This window comes from Coregonus clupeaformis, unplaced genomic scaffold (assembly GCF_020615455.1).
Source record: "Coregonus clupeaformis isolate EN_2021a unplaced genomic scaffold, ASM2061545v1 scaf0080, whole genome shotgun sequence".
Classification (NCBI taxonomy): Eukaryota; Metazoa; Chordata; class Actinopteri; order Salmoniformes; family Salmonidae; genus Coregonus; species Coregonus clupeaformis.
In genome coordinates, this window is record NW_025533535.1 from 642576 (window position 1) to 662171 (window position 19596).

At 43.6% G+C, this 19596-nt stretch overlaps 1 protein-coding gene across 5 annotated transcripts in view; it reads right to left on the minus strand.

Annotated features, from left to right (window-relative positions):
• The window catches only part of baiap2b (BAR/IMD domain containing adaptor protein 2b), a 155966-nt gene continuing 136370 nt past the window's right edge, over positions 1 to 19596 (minus strand). For 3 of the 5 annotated variants that reach the window (XM_045213148.1, XM_045213146.1, XM_041889033.1), the window contains 3 exons: positions 19267 to 19438; positions 15075 to 15112; positions 1 to 660 (listed from right to left, as the gene is read on the minus strand). In XM_045213148.1, coding sequence (XP_045069083.1) covers positions 561 to 660; positions 15075 to 15112; positions 19267 to 19438 — 310 coding nt within the window. In that variant the 3' untranslated portion in view covers positions 1 to 560. Of the gene's footprint in view, positions 661 to 1780; positions 1834 to 13715; positions 13934 to 15074; positions 15113 to 19266; positions 19439 to 19596 lie in introns of those variants that run through there. The other 2 variants (XM_041889042.1, XM_045213147.1) reach the window with 2 other exon arrangements.

A 19596-nucleotide genomic window follows, 5' to 3' on the forward strand; every position in this document is an offset into this window, starting at 1 on the left:
TTTTTTCCCTCACTGTATAGGCCCTTTAACATATACTATATTACATAGTTTACTTTGTGACAAATGTATTGCTCACACAAACAAATTCAAAGATATTCCCCCAAATCTTACAAATCCCAAATAGCAAGAAGTAAAATACGACTAGATCATAGAACTAGACACCCACATTAAGATAGATCAAACAATTACATTTTCTTAAACATATGCATACATCATTAACAAATAACAGATTCAGTTATAATTTACTGCATACAGTTTATTACTGTTTTCAAATGCTTTAATTGTATTGAAGATACAGTCCAAGGCTAGGTGTGCTTGAATGCTAAGGATAGTACAGTCTGAGCCAGATTATGTTCAGTCATTGTATTGCAGTCCTCATAAATCCTGCTAAAATTTAAAGTGCAGCGCATGGTCTACAGTACTTGTGAAAGATCAGTCCTGTGTGTGCTTGGATTTGTCCAACATAATCAGGGTTCTTCTCTTCCAATTGTCTGGCTAAATGTATCCGTGCTTCACAGCAACCAATCAGAGGCAAGGATAACAGGAAGTAGAACATGGCGCTAATAGAGGATTGGAGGAGGAGACTGGTCATCGACAGAGATGAGAGGCCTGGGTTGGTCCTCAGTGGCCTGGGCTGGTTCCTCCTGAGGCGGGGGGAGACTGTAGGGCCAAGTGGGAGGGAGGACGGATAGGTGGAAGGAAGGGAGGAAAACAGGAGGAAGGGATAGGGACAGAAGGGATGAAGAACAGGAAGAGAGGTGGAGGGAGCCAACTGATTCATCAGTCATTAACACCAAGGATTATGGAGTACAGAGTAGAGAATCTGCACTTTTACTGCAGCAAGAGAGTGAGTTTGGAGCTGCCTCTGAATGAAGATTGAATAAGGGTGAAATAAGCCTTTGACATGTGCGCAAGGCAAGCATCATGCAACAAAACCATCAACAGAGAATGAAGATTTAGGGCTCTATTACATAGCAATGTAAAGGTCATTTTCGATTGAGCTGACATATGCAGTGTTTACCATGAATGCAGTCTCCGCTAACGTAGGAACATTGCCTGAACTTCCGCGATACATATTGAATAGAGCCCTAAATTAATCTGTTCAGAATGTTCAGAAGCAAAAAAAGATCTCTGGTTGGAATGCACAACCAATGCCCATCCCCTGTTTTTTTAATTTATTTATTTATTTTACCTTTATTTAACTAGGCAAGTCAGTTAAGAACAAATTCTTATTTACAATGACGGCCTACACCGGCCAAACCCGGACGACGCTGGGCCAATTGTGCGCCGCCCTATGGGACTCCCAATCACGGCCGGTTGTGATACAGCCTGGAATCGAACCAGGGGGTCTGTAGTGACGCCCCAAGCACTGAGATGCAGTGCCTTAGACCACCCGCCACTCGCCACTTGGCGAGACACAGAATGAAAGCACATCAAAGATGACGAATATCCACTGTTTACCGCCAAGTGACGTCACTCCTATGTGAGTTGCGCTGTCTGACGTAAGACAATAAATGAATGTCAACTGTTCAAGCGATAGTGGAGACTTCCAAAATGACACCCCATTCTCTAAATAGTGTGCTGGCTCTGCCAAACAATTATACACTATATAGGGAATAGGGTGCAATTTCAGACAAAGCCATAAAATGGGAGAATGGGCTAGGACCCTCCTCATGAAACAAGACAGCCGATGACAGTGAAGTGCACTTAGATAGTGGAAGTGAAAGGAAGCTGGTGAATGGGTGATATTTTGGCTGAATAGTAACATATTGTAACTTACGAGAGGTCCGTTTGACTCAAAAGCGGGCAAACCGTTCACTCAAAAGCCTCATACTGAAAAGGTAAACAGTCCTATGGTGTGAACATTCATACTCATTTCAAATAATGGGTAAAAAATCATATTACTTATTTTCACTGTCTTGTCTAACTTAGTAAACTAACCATAGCCACAGTGTTCAAATAATAATGACAGATTTATAACAGATTTACGTTTGATTGAACTTATACTTTACATAACCAATTAATCAGTTAAAGACAGTAAAACATTTTCAAAACACTGTTTTCCCATAAGTACACAAAAAAAATTGTAACTTACTGGCAGCCAGTTACCTGTAAGTTACTGTAAAAAAAAAGGTACAATATGTTATCGTAAACTCCAAATGAACTTTGGTTTAACAGTACATTACTGTAAAGAGATGCAGCTACTGTAAAGAACTGTTAAACCAAAGTTTATTTGGAATTTATGTTAACATACTGTACCTTTTCTTTACAGTAACTTACAGGTAACTGGCTGCCAGCAAGTTGCTGTAAAAACAACAGGACTTTTTTACGGTGTATGTTTAGTTTGACAGATTTGGACAAAACCGCAACCAATGTTAATAACACTAAAGTTAATCATCTTAGGCCATTATGTCATTCCCCAAAGCGTGTCACTCCCCCAAATGCAATTTGTTCAGTACAACAAAGCAAAAGAACCAACATAAAAAAGTCACACGCAAAAAGAGAGGAGAGAGGCAAGCAAGCAGGCACAAACAGGCATATGACACGTACACAAACATTACACCCGTCAAACTTACACAGATAGAGTACTGTAAAGACAGACAACAGTTAAATGGCACGATACTCAGTGCAGGTCAGGAGGACTCACAGGTCTGGTTTACATGCAGTAGGGAAGAGTACCTGTTTATTTGTGAGCAGCAAGAGGAGCTGGCCGGCTGGGGTATGGCTGGGGTATGGTGGTGGATCGGAGGGGAGGGGGGGGGATAGTCCCGGTAACACTTTGTTTGGATAGTCCCCATACAGATTTTCATAGATGTTCAAACTGTTCAACAAACTATCCACTAACCCTAGTTCCACCCAGAACCCTGGCTGCATCCACAACCCTAACCCTAACAAGATGCTATAAAACAACAGAGATGCAATTGACAGTTTGTTGACAGTTTGAGCATCTATAGACCATCTATAGGGGACTATCTAAATAAAACGGGACCTACTGTACTGTACTAGAAAGGGCAGTGGCCAGACCACTATCCAGACAGTAACATCGAGATGGAAGGAAGATGACACCAAATGTGTAAAGTAAAGTGGGGTGAAGCACTGCATGCATGAGGTAGTGGGAGAGGAAGCTAAGGTGACAACTACTTCTACTAGATTTGAACACAAACTAATTTGCAAAATAGTAATATTATTGTGGTAACACTTTACTTGACACACAGCGTCATAACACGACATAACCATGTCATAATTAGGTGATAATGCCTGAGAAGCCGGTGTTTGGAGGATATATTGGCACGGGTGTTGTTAGGCCGAGATGAAGTCGCTTATTTTGTATATAGATAATTTCAGGGATCTATTATTTTAGCTCATTAAATTTATTCATACTACTTCATCCTTCCACAAGATATAGTCCCGACACAAATCTAGGGTTGCTACCCAAGCCGGCTGGTCATTTGTTCTATCGGTTCGGTTGCTAGAGACGCGACCCAGTCATTCAGTATTTCTGTTCTGTATCTATGGAATCTACCCAGTCGTTCGTTCTAAATGTTCCATTGCCATACTGGCTGGCAACGTTCTTATCCCTTGCTTGCTAGCTAGCCAACTACGGCTAACTTATGTGGTGTCTAAGGAATGTATGACTTTGCTAACGTTTGCAAATGGTATTTTAGAGGATGTTGATTCAGCTTAGGGAAGCATCTGGGGAACAGTTCTATAGGGGCACTCTAAAACAGAGGAAGTCTGTTGTGTGGAGTCATGGGATTGGTCTGTAGGGGAAACCACCCATATCATGGTAAAGATTATAAATACTTGGTGGAGACAAAGGAGGACAGAACAACATATTATTTTGAGTCCGTTGTTCTGGGTGGAACTAGGGTGTGGTCCTCTGTAGCTCAGCTGGTAGAGCACGGCGCTTGTAACGCCAAGGTAGTGGGTTCGATCCCCGGGACCACCCATACACAAAAATGTATGCACGCATGACTGTAAGTCGCTTTGGATAAAAGCGTCTGCTAAATGGCATATTATTTATTATTATTTCTCCAGATGCCTGCAGATGTCTGTAAACTTACGCTGAAATCCTTTGAAATAATAAACCTTTATAATCAAAGTACAGTGTAAGCGGACTCCTTGTTCTCACAGCATAATTAGCATCATTATTTAGATACCACACTTACAGTCACGTCAAAAAGTGCAGTCAGAATAACAGCAAAGTAGCCACATTTGCATTTGTTTAAGCTGTTCTCTAGTGACATTTATTTGGATACATCCATAACAATGAGCTAAGGAGGCGCGATTTCACCTGGCATAGAAAATGTGCTCACTCGTCAGGACACTGTTGTTCAGAGGGTTGTTCAGAGGAGCTGCCAACAACACAGCTAACACAATCACTTCAAACTGAAGCTGGAAAGATTCGTTTCATTTTACCTTTTTTCAATTGACATTTCTTTGTATATATCAATAAAAATGATGCCAGCTGATTCATGATTTCGACTGGCTGAGAAACGCTGCCTGCATGTCTGTCTCGTCTAGACTCCCGACACGTTCATTACTACGGGACAGCAGGAGATCGAATTTCAATATTGAAAGACAGACAGCAAGGTTTATACAAATCTCTGATGTTGAAAACGAAATGTTAGTCTAAAAGAAATGTGAGATAATGGCTAGATGCTTTTTATAGTGGAGATCAAGTTTAGAAAGTGCCTGGCTGGGCTGATGAGACAGTTGATTTCTCGAAGGTGAACCTTCGCCCCAGTCTGAGGTCCTGAGCGTGTAGATTGTATTGTGTGTAGATTGATGAGAAGAAAAAAAATGTAATCAATTTTAGAATAAGGCTGTAACATAACAAAATGTGGAAAAAGTCAAGGGGTCTGAATACTTTCCGAATGCACTGTATATTTAGACCGGTTGTGACATATATTGCGTTATTTTATGGCTGGTTATGACACCTACATAAGAGTGTCAAGACCAACAAAACCTACCACACAAGGCAAGACATTCCATTACACCATAGCCTACTTGTCAACAGTATGTTTATGTTATTTTAACATTTTCTGAAATTGACCATATTAAATGATCATTGTAATTGCGCACACATTGATGTCAGACATGCACCTACCCCAAAGCTATGTTTCTGATGACTGGGATGAATGCAGGAGCAGATTTCAGGAGCAGGACAAGACACCCTCTTTGTGACTGATGACAGATATAAGGGCATGTATATGATAGGCCTATCTGGCTTATATGATTATGATGGTCATAATGCTTCTTGACAGTGTCATAATGTGCATTTTCGTCTCCAAGTAAAGTGACACAGGATGGTCATAATGCATTATGACAGTGATGAAAAAAAAACATGACTAAAGATTTCATTACAACAACAACAAACTTTTAAATGAAAGGAAACTTCTTGGCAGGGAAACCGGTGTTTGGAGGATATATTGGCACGGGTGTTGTAAGGCCCGAGACGAAGTCCTATACAAATCTCCACTGTTGCAAATTAAATGTTAGTCTAAAAGAAATGTGGGATAATGTCTAGATGCTTTTAATAGTGGAGATCAAGTTTATAAATTGCTTGGCTGGGCTGATGTGGTCGAATACAAACAGTGTAGTTATTCCCTCCGTAAGGCAATCAAACAGGCAAAATGTCAGTACAGAGACAAAGTGGAGTCGCAATTCAACGGCTCAGATACGAGACATATGTGGCAGGGTCTACAGACAATCACCGATTACAAAGGGAAAACCAGCCACGTCGCGGACTCCGACGTTTTGCTCCCAGACAAGCTAAACACCTTCTTCGTTCACTTTGAGGATAACACAGTGCCACCGACGTGGCTCGCTCCCAAGGACTGTGGGCTCGCGTGTTAACCCTCGCAAGGCTGCCGGCCCAGACGACATCCCTAGCCGCGTCCTCAGAGCATGCGCAGACCAGCTGGCTGGAGTGTTTACGGACATATTCAATCTCTCCCTATCCCAGTCTCCTGTCCCCACTTGCTTCAAAATGTCCACCATTGTTCCTGTACCCAAGAAAGCAAAGGTAACTGAACTAAATTACTATCGCCCAGTAGCCCTCACTTCTGTCATCATGAAGTGCTTTGAGAGGCTTGTTAAGGATCATATCACCACTACCTTACAGTGAGGGAAAAAAGTATTTGATCCCTTGCTGATTTTGTACGTTTGCCCACTGACAAAGAAATGATCAGTCTATAATTTTAATGGTATGTTTATTTGAACAGTGAGAGACAGAATAACAACAAAAAAATCCAGAAAAACGCATTTCAAAAATGTTATAAATTGATTTTCATTTTAATGAGGGAAATAAGTATTTGACCCCCTCTCAATCAGAAAGATTTCTGGCTCCCAGGTGTCTTTTATACAGGTAACGAGCTGAGATTAGGAGCACACTCTTAAAGGGAGTGTTCCTAATCTCAGCTTGTTACCTGTATAAAAGACACCTGTCCACAGAAGCAATCAATCAATCAGATTCCAAACTCTCCACCATGGCCAAGACCAAATAGCTCTCTAAGGATGTCAGGGACAAGATTGTAGACCTACACAAGGCTGGAATGGGCTACAAGACCATCGCCAAGCAGCTTGGTGAGAAGGTGACAACAGTTGGTGCAATTATTCGCAAATGGAAGAAACACAAAATAACTGTCAATCTCCCTCGGCCTGAAGCTCCATGCAAGATCTCACCTCGTGGAGTTGAAATGATCATGAGAACGGTGAGGAATCAGCCCAGAACTACACGGTAGGATCTTGTCAATGACCGCAAGGCAGCTGGGACCATAGTCACCAAGAAAACAATTGGTAACACACTACGCCGTGAAGGACTGAAATCCTGCAGCGCCCGCAAGGTCCCCCTGCTCAAGAAAGCACATATACAGGGCCGTCTGAAGTTTGCCAATGAACATCTGAATGATTCAGAGGAGAACTGGGTGAAAGTGTTGTGGTCAGATGAGACCAAAATCGAGCTCTTTGGCATCAACTCAACTCGCCGTGTTTGGAGGAGGAGGAATGCTGCCTATGACCCCAAGAACACCATCAAACATGGAGGTGGAAACATTGGGGGTGTTTTTCTGCTAAGGGGACAGGACAACTTCACAGCATCAAAGGGACGATAGACAGGGCCATGTACCGTTAAATCTTGGGTGAGAACCTCCTTCCCTCAGCCAGTGCATTGAAAATGGGTCGTGGATGGGTATTCCAGCATGACAATGACCCAAAACACACATCCAAGGCAACAAAGGAGTGGCTCGAGAAGAAGCACATTAAGGTCCTAGAGTGGCCTAGCCAGTCTCCAGACCTTATTCCCATAGAAAATCTGTGGAGGGAGCTGAAGTTTCGAGTTGCCAAACGTCAGCCTCGAAACCTTAATGACTTGGAGAAGATATGCAAAGAGGAGTGGAACAAAATCCCTCCTGAGATGTGTGCAAACCTGGTGGCCAACTACAAGAAACGTCTGGCCTCTGTGATTGCCAACAAGGGTTTTGCCACTAAGTACTAAGTCATGTTTTGCAGAGGGGTCAAATACTTATTTCCGTCATTGAAATGCAAATCAATTTATAACATTTTTGACATGCGTTTTTCTGGATTTTTTTGTTGTTATTCTGTCTCTCACTGTTCAAATAAACCTACCATTAAAATTATAGACTGATCATGTCTTTGTCAGTGGGCAAACGTACAAAATCAGCAAGGGATCAAATACTTTTTTCCCTCACTGTACCTGACACCCTAGACCTACTTCAATTTGCTTACCGCCCCAATAGATCCACAGATGATGCAATCACCATCGCACTGCACACTGTCCTATCCCATCTGGACAAGAGGAATACCTACGTCAGAATACTGTTCATTGACTATAACTCAGCCTTCAACACCATAGTACCCTCCAAGCTCATCATTAAGCTTGGGCCGTGGGTCTGAACCCCGCCTTGTGCAACTGGGTCCTGGACTTCCTGACAGGCCGCCCCCAGGTGGTGAAGGTAGGAAACAACACCTCCACTTTGCTGATCCTCAACACTGGGGCCCCACAAGGGTGCGTGCTCAGCCCCCTCCTGTACTCCCTGTTCACCCTGTTGGTGGAGTGGTGCCCGGAAAATAACCTCTCCCTCAACGTCAACAAAACGAAGGAGCTGATCGTGGACTTTAGGAAACAGCAGAGGGAGCACCCCCCTATCCACATCGACGGGACCGCAGTGGAGAAGGTGGAAAGCTTCAAGTTTCTCGGCGTACACATCACTGACAATCTGAAATGGTCCACCCACACAGACAGTGGGGTGAAGAAGGCGCAACAGCGCCTCTTCAACCTCAGGAGGCTGAAGAAATTTGGCTTGGCCCCTAAGACCCTCAGAAACTTTTACAGACGCACAATTGAGAGTATTCTGTTGGGCTGTATCACCGCCTGTTACGGCAACTGCACTGCCTGCAACCGCAGGGCTCTCCAGAGGGTGGTGCGATCTTCCCAATGCATCACCGGGGGCACACTGCCTGCCCTCCAGGACACCTACAGCACCCGATTTCACAGGAAGGCCAAAAAGATCATCAAGTACATCAACCACCTGAGCCATGGCATGTTCACCCCGCTATCATCCAGAAGGCGAGGTCAGTACAGGTGCATCAAAGCTGGGACCGAGAAACTGAAAAACAACTTCTATCTCAAGGCCATCAGACTGTTAAATAACCATCACTAGCCGGCTACCACCCAGTTACTCAACCCTGCACCTAAGAGGCTGCTGCCCTATATACATAGACATGGAATCACTGGCCACTTTAATAATGGAACACTAGTCACTTTAATAATGTTTACACACTGCTTTACTCATCTCATATGTATATACTGTATTCTATTCTACTGTATTTTAGTCAATGCCACTCCGACATTGCTCGTCCTAATATTCATATCTTTCTTAATTCCATTATTTTACTTTTAGATTTGTGTATTGTTATATATCACTGCACTGTTGGAACTAGGAACACAAGCATTTCGCTACACCCGCAATAACATCTGCTAAAAATGTGTATGTGACCAATAACATTTGATTTGATGAGACAGTGGATTGCGCAGTCAGATGGAACAGATTAAATCGACATTTTAAAGTCATAGATTTAGCCGGTGGCAACTTGTGGAATAGACACCGGCTGGAATGCGGTTTTACACTCACTTACAGTTAGTGAGTGCATACATTTTCATACTGGCCCCCCGTGGGAAACGAACCCACAACCCTGGCGTTGCAAGCGCCATGCTCTACCAACTGAGCTACAGGGGACTAATAATGTGTTATGATGCTTGGTGTGAAGTAAAATGTTACCATTATTGTTATGTATTTGGATTAATAATGAATTATTCCCCAATTAAAATTTGTATTCCCCAAGCATTTTAAATACTTGTTCTACTGCAACAGATTACAGTTGTTATAGATTATTCAACCAATGAGAAGCAACTATTGTTGGCCTTTAGCTGTATATCATGTTAGACAAATAAACAAACTTCCTAATTAAGCATAATGGTCTTTAAAATAGAGAAACCTTTATGTTAAAAGTCCCTCCAGATTCCAAAGGCCTTGGATATAGATGTGCATAAATAAGGGTACAGAAATACAACAGAGCGCTCAACTGAAGTAATATTTATTAAGCATATTTGAATAATAGAAAATCCCCATACATTTGGGGTAATTTTTCAACATGACACTATTTTGGAGTCCCCCAAAGCATGCAATAATAGCAATAATACTCTGTACATTATTCAGATTCATTTTTACAACAAAAAATGCATTGTTCAAAAAACTAAATCACAAATAATAGAAGAATACTATATTTTATTATTATTTTTGCCACTGAGAGTGGGTGTGCCATCTCTTCAGATGTGGCAGTCTGATCACTCATACCTTGGCCTTATTCTAGTGGAGAAAGAAGAAACATTGGCAGCTTCCGGTTGTAGTAACTCGTTTGAGAGCGCTTTTGTCTCTACATTTATCAAAACACAGATAGACAGAGAAGGGGGTTGGCAAAGCTAGGGGAAGACAGGAGTTAGGTCAGACACAAACAGAGAGGGGGACTGGGAGCAAGAGAGACACAGCAAGGCACATGTAAAGAAGGAGACATTTTGTTTGCAGCGGGGAAGGAGTTAGTACAGTTTGGCCGTAAATGTCACTTTTTCTCCCTTTAGCCAATTGTAATAATTGGGTCAATCTAATAGAATTTCAAGGGGAATTCAAAGATTCAAAGATAGTGTTGTGATAGGAAATAGCCTAATACTTAGCGGCAATCATTTCTGATTTGGACAGGACAGGGGTTAGTATCGACAGGTACATACAGACAAGCAGACAGACTAGCGTCGTTCTTTATTCAGCACATAGAAATAACAACAGACAGACATATTTTATCCTGCCTCAGATACAGCATCATGCTTTTTCATTTCCTTTCTTTATACAAGTCTTTTATTACAAAGACTAAAGTACAAGAAGGCTGAACGAAGTAACAATAATGAATCAACCCCCTGTCCCTTTTAAAGGTTGCTCATTTCATGTGTAGTGCAAATATGTGTCAAAATAGCAAGAGACACAGTACATGCAAGCTTATTTATTACGAAGCTCTAAATGGCTATTGATCCAATTCAATTATTGCCATAATTTGCGGTTGTGCGGTTGGCAAATGATGACTCTTTTAAAGGCATCTGACCCATTCATTGTCTCCAAGGACTGTGCAGACCAGAATTACCTGTTTGTTCTGTGACATATGGTAATTGCACAGTGGGACACGATTAGATTGAAAGGTTTACAGCTAGTAAACATTTAATGATGTTGCTCCCAAATCATCATCCTTTTGTATGCACAGCAGGAGACACTGTCTAGTCAATTATTAGAGTTATTTGTAAACAGTTGGCAGCCAGGCAGCACTGATTGGAGGGGATGAGAGAGAATGAGAAGAGAGGGTGTTGCTTTGGCAACATGGTTTACCCACCATGGGCCCTATTCAGACTTGAGATAAGTTGACTTAACATGGACCTAAGTCAAACAATGTTGAATTAACTCCATGTTTTCTTGACTTAAGTCCTACTTGGCAAAGGTCTGAATCGGGCCCCATGAAATGTAGCACCTTTGTCGTGGGATGGCAGAGGTGTAGAACAGGTATCAGTTGTCTTTTCTTTCATGCATGAACGCCTGAACGATAACCAGAGCCTTGCATCTCTTTCTTTCAGAGATGAGTTTTTTTTTTTTTTTTACCCATTCAGCCTTGATAAAGTACAGTATGTTGATATTCAGACAAAATAACAATACTCAGAGGTGTAGCATCTGGATATCAGCGCAAGGTGTCTTTCACACGGCCTGCTAGTTAAGACCTCAGACATCATAAAACATATTACTTTGTGGCTAATAATAGTAATAATAGCATTATTATACAAATAATTGGGTCTTTAAGGTGCGTTTTGATCAACTGATATAATCAATAGGCATAATAATCATCCATTTTATTTAATGGTACATTTATGTACAGTACATATTCATTGCCATCTATTTCATTGGTCGCCTGCTCTCATTATATGTTCAAATTAAAAATGAAAATTTGCATTTGAGTTATTTCACTAAATGTGATACATAACCTCTCATTTAAAGAGGGATATTAGAAGATACCTGAAGGACCTCACAGTCTGTAAAGTAAAGTCACTGTCTGAAGCATAAGAAGACACAGTATACTGTAGATTAACTTTAACTTTTTGATCATTGTACGTTGTATCTTTACATTATTAAAACAATCTCCTTTGGATTACCATTTAGATTTACACTGATAGTATAAATCCTTCATCTTTCAACCTTCATTCTGCTGGAGAACATGAATATTCTATTTAAAAACATTTGTATAATTCTATTGTATATTTGCAGAGGAAGAAATCCCTATTCAATATAAAAGACATGTACATGCATGAAAGACAAGCAAAAGATTTGACTCATTTTCCTCCTCAGACAAAGTCCATCATTCCAATGATTTTAACAAGGATGGATCAGGATGGTGTCCTTTAGCGAGGGGTTAGTTGGTTCTGCTTTGTGGTTCTGGTTCCACCAGTGCTTGGCCTGGGAACTGCAGCGTAGCGTGGAAGTGCAGGGTGTGAGGAGGGAGAGGATAGGGGGAGAGACAAGTCTTTCCCTTGGTGGGATGGAAGGGGGAGGATGGTGGAGGGGAGGGGAGGGGGGGGTGGAATAGGGAAATGGACTGGTAAGCTCAGGTGGAGAGGGGAGTGCTGTGGTGGGTTAGAGAGAGGACGAGAGAAGAGGGGTGAGGGTTAGAGAGAGGGCAAGAGATGAAGGGTGTGGGTTAGAGAGAGGGCAAGAGAGGAGGGGTGAGGGTTAGAGAGAGGGCGAGAGAGGAGGGGTGAGGGTTAGAGAGGGAGGAGGGGTGAGGGTTAGAGAGAGGGCGAGAGAGGAGGGGTGAGGTTAGAGAGAGGGCAAGAGATGAAGGGTGTGGGTTAGAGAGAGGGCAAGAAAGGAGGGGTGAGGGTTAGAGAGAGGGTGAGGGTTAGAGAGAGGGGAGGGGAGGAGGGGTGAGGGTTAGAGAGAGGGCGAGAGAGGAGGGGTGAGGTTAGAGAGAGGGCAAGAGAGGAGGAGTGAGTTAGAGAGAGGGTGGGAGAGGAGGGGTGAGGGTTAGAGAAAGGGCAGGAGAGGAGGGGTGAGGGTTAGAGAGAGGGCGGGAGAGGAGGGGTGAGGGTTAGAGAGAGGGGGGGGAATAGGGAAATGGACTGGTAAGCTCAGGTGGAGAGGGGAGTGCTGTGGTGGGTTAGAGAGAGGACGAGAGAAGAGGGGTGAGGGTTAGAGAGAGGGCAAGAGATGAAGGGTGTGGGTTAGAGAGAGGGCAAGAGAGGAGGGGTGAGGGTTAGAGAGAGGGCGAGAGAGGAGGGGTGAGGGTTAGAGAGAGGGGAGGGGAGGAGGGGTGAGGGTTAGAGAGAGGGCGAGAGAGGGGTGAGGTTAGAGAGAGGGCAAGAGAGGAGGGGTGAGGGTTAGAGAGAGGGAAAGAGAGGAGGGGTGAGGTTAGAGAGAGGGCAAGAGAGGAGGGGTGAGGTTAGAGAGAGGGCAAGAGAGGAGGGGTGAGGGTTAGAGAGAGGGCAAGAGAGGAGGGGTGAGGTTAGAGAGGGGGAATAGGGAAATGGACTGGTAAGCTCAGGTGGAGAGGGGAGTGCTGTGGTGGGTTAGAGAGAGGACGAGAGAAGAGGGGTGAGGGTTAGAGAGAGGGCAAGAGATGAAGGGTGTGGGTTAGAGAGAGGGCAAGAGAGGAGGGGTGAGGGTTAGAGAGAGGGCGAGAGAGGAGGGGTGAGGGTTAGAGAGAGGGAGGGGAGGAGGGGTGAGGGTTAGAGAGAGGGCGAGAGAGGAGGGGTGAGGTTAGAGAGAGGGCAAGAGAGGAGGGGTGAGGGTTAGAGAGAGGGAAAGAGAGGAGGGGGTGAGGTTAGAGAGAGGGCAAGAGAGGAGGGGTGAGGGTTAGAGAGAGGGCAAGAGAGGAGGGGTGAGGTTAGAGAGTGGGCAAGAGAGGAGGGGTGAGGGTTAGAGTGAGGGCAAGAGAGGAGGAGTGAGTTAGAGAGAGGGTGGGAGAGGAGGGGTGAGGGTTAGAGAAAGGGCAGGAGAGGAGGAGTGAGGGTTAGAGAGAGGGCGGGAGAGGAGGAGTGAGGGTTAGAGAAATGGCAGGAGAGGAGGAGTGAGGGTTAGAGAGAGGGCGGGAGTGGAGGGGTGAGGGTTAGAGAAAGGGCAGGAGAGGAGGGGTGAGGGTTAGAGAGAGGGCGGGAGAGAAAGGGTGAGAGTGACTGGCAAGGAGGGCTGATGATGAGGGATTGCAGAGGTGCCTGGCAGGCAGTCAGTCCTATTGCAGCAGCAGCAAGCTGAGTCTGTGTCTGTCTGTCTGTCTGTCTGTCCCTTCTCACACTGTTGAAATCAATTTCGGAACTGTTCCCCCTTCGGAACTGTGGAACAAAGAGAAGGAGAAGCTTCCAGGTAGGTGTGGTATATAGGCACTCAAAGAAACAACAGTGGAGCAACACAACCAAATACAGTTGGCCAATCTACAGGCATATACTGTAGTTTGGCCAACTTTGGAGCTGGGTGCCATGTTGCTGCTCTGTCTGAACATTCCCTTCATCCATTCACGATGATTATTTGAATATCAGAGTATTTCATACAGTAAACATAACATTTCCCCCAGAGGTATAGGGAGGAGACAGTAAAACGTCTTCAATCTCATTTCTCTGACATGAACTGACAGCCTTTCACAGTCAATGTTTACTGCAGACCTGAGTTCAAACAGTATAGAAAACACATACTACATGGACCCAGGTCTAGTATACTGTAGTTTACACATGGACACGGAGCACAGCGTGGGGAGCAGAGGGGATAGTAGTAATACTATGGAAGCGCTAGCTAGCTGCATGACGCGTGGAAGGTCAAAATGGGAGCATGTAAGCTTGAGGCTTTTCCCTGACTTCAAATTTAAAAACATAAAAACGAAATGTAAAAAGAACCAAAATGAAACTTAACGATAAAAGCTAAAGCAAAACATATGTTTCAAAGTAAAAGGAAAAAACATTGAGGGAAAATACTTATTTGACCCATTAGGATAAATGGGATAAGGATAAGTGATTCCCATTGGTCCAACATGGGTTGAGGTGGAACACCATTGGGATTTTGGGTTCCAGGTCTAGAATCTCACCTGTTACTGTGATTGGCTGGCCCAACTGTCGGTAGCAAACCAACCTAAACCAACCTTTCTATCCCACATGATATTATCACAAAACCATGATAATATTGTAGCTAAGTCTCACTCAAATTAGTCGGGGAAAAAACAGAAACACAAATAGGAAACCATTCAAATTATGTGGAAAATAACACAACAAAAACCTGATGTGTCCTTCTTTGTAGTTTGACAGTTGATGTTGTAAAGTTGGAGTTCCTATCAGTGGAATGACCTGCCTACTTGTTCTGGCTACTCTTTGATACTGTATATGTAATGCATTCCCAGTCTTTCTAGTGCAATCCTGTCCAAACCTTATCAATTCAGTATCACAATCAAAGGTATTTTTTATCTATATAGAGAAAAGTGAGCTTTACCTTGTTGAAAAACGTTGCTCATAGTCTTCAAGTCCTTGCTGTTGAGAAAAAGACAAACCACTTTTCAGCCATCAAGTCATTGGCACTTTTGTGTCACACTGGAAAATTGAAAAAATTATAACAGTATTGCTTTATTGGCAATCCAAAACAGTAGCAATTGATTTGCTGGCTATATTGTACCGCCATGTTAGACAAGGTAGACAGACAGGTAGGCTACTGCAGTAGTTTATGGTCCAATGTATCTCAGTCGGTAGCATGTGGTGCTTACAATGCCAAGAATCGTGGGTTTGATTCCTGCTAGGGCCACTATTTAGAAACATTTATGCACACAGGACTGTAAGTTGCTTTGGATAAAAGCATCTGCTAAATGGCTTATATAAATGGCCCCGTGTAGCTCAGTTGGTAGAGCATGGCGCTTGCAACGCCAGGGTTGTGGGTTCGATTCCCACGGGGGACCAGTATGAAAAAAAAAAAAAGTATGTTATCGCTAACTGTAAGTCGCTCTGGATAAGAGCGTCTGCTAAATATGTAAAATGTAAATATTATCAGTAATTGAAGTGTTGACAGTTGCCATACTAATATGAGCCAGTAGGGGGCACCAGCAGAACACCACTGCCTGTAGTCAGAGTGATACGGCAATAGAACTGTAGAACTAACAGAACTGTCTGTTGTAACTATCTCTATTCTCTCAGAACACCACTAGAGACATATCCCTGAAATGATCTGAGGCGGCAGGTGGTTAAGAGCGTTGTGCAAGTAATCGAAAGGTTGCTGGTTCTAATCCCCGAGCCGACTAGGTGAAAAATCTGTCGATGTGCCCTTGAGCAAGGCACTTAACCCTAATTGCTCCTGTAAGTTGCTCTGGATAAGAGCGTCTGCTAAATGACCAAAAAAAAAAAAGAAAAATAAGTTGTTACGTGACTATCTGAGCAATTAGAGACTATTATCATGCCCACGTACAGCCCCTCTCCGCCTCCTCCTACCCAAAAGCCCTGTAAAGGGTTGAGTTTTGGTGTTAGATAATGTGACACAGCCCCCGCTCACTCTAGCCTCAACGACAGTGTGTGTGTCTCCCGTCAGCTGCGCTAGTCCCTCTTCATGTTATCAGCGGGCTCCTATCACAACTACTTTCGGCAGTACCAGAGGCAACCGAACGGCAAGCAGCCTTCTCCAATCTGGGCTCTGTCATCTCTGTGAGGCCAGTCACACACACGCACACACAAAGACACTCAGATTCAGAAAAACATGCTCGCACACACACCCTCAGACAAACACACACACACACAAACACATTGTGTGAGGCAGAGGGGAACTGATCCACTGTTTATGTAAGTTAATGGGCCAGAACGTTGTGGGAAAGCTGTGTTGAGTGAGACTGGGGACCTGGTGTACTGGTAGAACACACAGCCTGTCATATTGATGGTTGACTCCTCCTATAAATACTGAACAAAAATATAAACGCAACATGTCAAGTGCTCGTCTTATGTTTCATGAGCTGAAATAAAAGATCCCAGGAATGTTCCAAAAGCACAAAAAGCTTATTTTATTAGTTTACATCCCTGTTAGTGAGCATTTCTCCTTTGCCAAGATAATCCATCCACCTGACAGGTGTGGTATATCAAGAAGCTGATTAAACAGCATGATCATTACACAGGTGCACCTTGTGCTGGGGACAATAAAAGGCCACTCTAAAATGTGCAGTTTTGTCACACAACACAATGCCACAGATGTCTCAAGTTTTGATGGAGTGTGCAATTGGCATGCTGACTGCAGGAATTGTCACCAGAGCTGTTGCCAGTGAATTGAATGTTCATTTCTCTACCATAAGCCGCCTCCAACGTTGTTTTAGAGAATTTGGCAGTATGTCCAACTGGCCTCACAACCGCAGACCACGTGTAACCACACCAGCCTAGGACCTCCACATCCGGCTTCTTCACCTGCGGGATCATCTGAGACCAGCCACCCGGACAGGTGACAAAACTGAGGAGTATTTCTGTCTTTAATAAAGCCCTTTTGTGGCTTTATTAAACTTATTCTGATTGGCTGGACCTGGCTCCCCAGTGTTGGGCCTATGCCCTCACAAGGCCCACCCATGGCTGTGACCCTGCCCAGTCATGTGAAATCCATAGATTAGGGCCTAATAAATGTATTTCAATTGACTGATTTTCTCATATGAACTGTAACTAAATAAAATTGTTGAAATTGTTGCATGTTGCGTTTATATTTTTGTTCAGTATATTTGGGCTAACTAAGTGAGCTGGAGTGGTATATGTACAGTCGTGGTCAAAAGTTTTGAGAATGACACAAATACACATTTTCACAAGGTCTGCTGCCTCAGTTTTGATGATGGCAATTTGCATATAATCCAGAATGTCATGAAGAGTGATCAGATTAATTGCAATTCATTGCAAAGTCCCTCTTTGCCATGAAAATGAACTTAATCCCCCCAAAAACATTTCCACTGAATTTCAGCCCTGCCACAAAAGGACCAGCTGCCATCATGTCAGTGATTCTCTCATTAACACAGGTGAGAGTGTTGACGAGGACAAGGCTGGAGATCACTCTGTCATGCTGATTGAGTTAGAATAACAGACTGGAAGTTTTAAAAGGAGGGTGGTGCTTGAAATCTTTGTTCTTCCTCTGTTAACCATGGTTCCTGCAAGGAAACACATGCCATCATCATTGCTTTGCACAAAAAGGGCTTCACAGGCAAGGGTATTGCTGCTAGTAAGATTGCACCTAAATCAACCATTTATCGGATCATCAAGAACTTCAAGGAGAGAGGTTCAATTGTTGTGAAGAAGGCATCAGGGCGCCCAAGAAAGTCCAGCAAGCGCCAGGACCGTCTCCTAAAGTTGATTCAGCTGTGGGATCGGGGCACCACCAGTGCAGAGCTTGCTCAGGAATGGCAGCAGGCAGGTGCGAGTGCATCTGCACGCACAGTAAGGCGAAGACTTTTGGAGGATGGCCTGGTGTCAAGGAGGGCAGCAAAGAAGCCAGGAAAAACATCAGGACAGACTGATATTCTGCAAAAGGTACAGGGATTGGACTGCTGAGGACTGGGGTAAAGTCATTTTCTCTGATGAATCCCCTTTCTGATTGTTTGGGGCATCCGGAAAACACCTTGTCCACCTTGAAGACAAGGTGAGCGCTACCATCAGTTCTGTGTCATGCCAACAGTAAAGCATCCTGAGACCATTCATGTGTGGGGTTGCTTCTCAGCCAAGGGAGTGGGCTCACTCAGAATTTTGCCTAAGAACACAGCCATGAATAAAGAATGGTACCAACACATCCTCCGCGAGCAACTTCTCCCAACCATCCAAGAAAGTTTGATGACGACCAATAATGGAGCACCTTGCCATAAGGCAAAAGTGATAACTAAGTGGCTCGGGGAACAAAACATCAACATTTTGGGTCCATGGCCAGGGAACTCCCCAGACCTTAATCCCATTGAGAACTTGTGGTCGATCCTCAAGAGGCGGGTGGACAAACAAAACCCCACAAATTCTGACAAACTCCAAGCATTGATTATGCAAGAATGGGCTGCCATCAGTCAGAATGTGGCCCATAAGTTAATTGACAGCATGCCAGGGTGGATTGCAGAGGTCTTGAAAAAGAAGGGTCAACACTGCAAATATTGACTCTTTGCATAAACTTAATGTAATTGTCAATAAAAGCCTTTGACACTTATGGAATGCTTGTAATTATACTTCAGTATACCATAGTAACATCTGACAAAAATATCTCATAACACTGAAGCAGCGAACTTTGTGAAGACCAATACTTGTGTCATTTTCAAAACTTTTGACCACGACTGTACAGTATTGAATGTACTGTATATATAATACTAATATATAATAATATATGCCATTTGGAAGACGCTTTCCTTCAAAGCGACTTACAGTCATGCATGCATTCAGAAGACCACCCGTATGTACATGCAGCATGGGCACGGGATATTTATGTCATCATTTTATGTGCATTTCACAGCATGGGGACAGGGTATTTATGTCATCATTTTATGTGCAGTTAGTCAAGTAATTAAAATAAGAAATACCTGCACATTTGAGATGCTTTCACAGTTTCAATGTTTGTGCATATAAACCTTCTGTGTGTATGTGTGTGTGTGTCTGTGTGCGTGTCTGTGTGCGTCTGTGTGTGTGTGTGTGTGTGTGTTGTTCTTGTTGTTTACCTGTGAGAAGCCTGGCCCTGCCACGCTGTATGGGCGTTGTTGTCTGCTGTGTGCCATGGCAGCGCTCTGTGCCAGCAGGCGAGATGACATACCGTAGTCAGGGGTAGGGACACCGGCCATGTCCTCTCTCTCCAACAGGTTGCCCGTGCTACTGCTCTTACCATGGTGGAGACTGGAAACAGACATAGAAGTAGAGTCATTCTATCATTATATTTCTATGATCAAACATAGCCTGTGCTGCTGCTCTTACCATGGTGGAGACTGGAAACAGACAAAGAAGTAGAGTCATTCTATCATTATATTTCTATGATCAAACATAGCCTGTGTTGC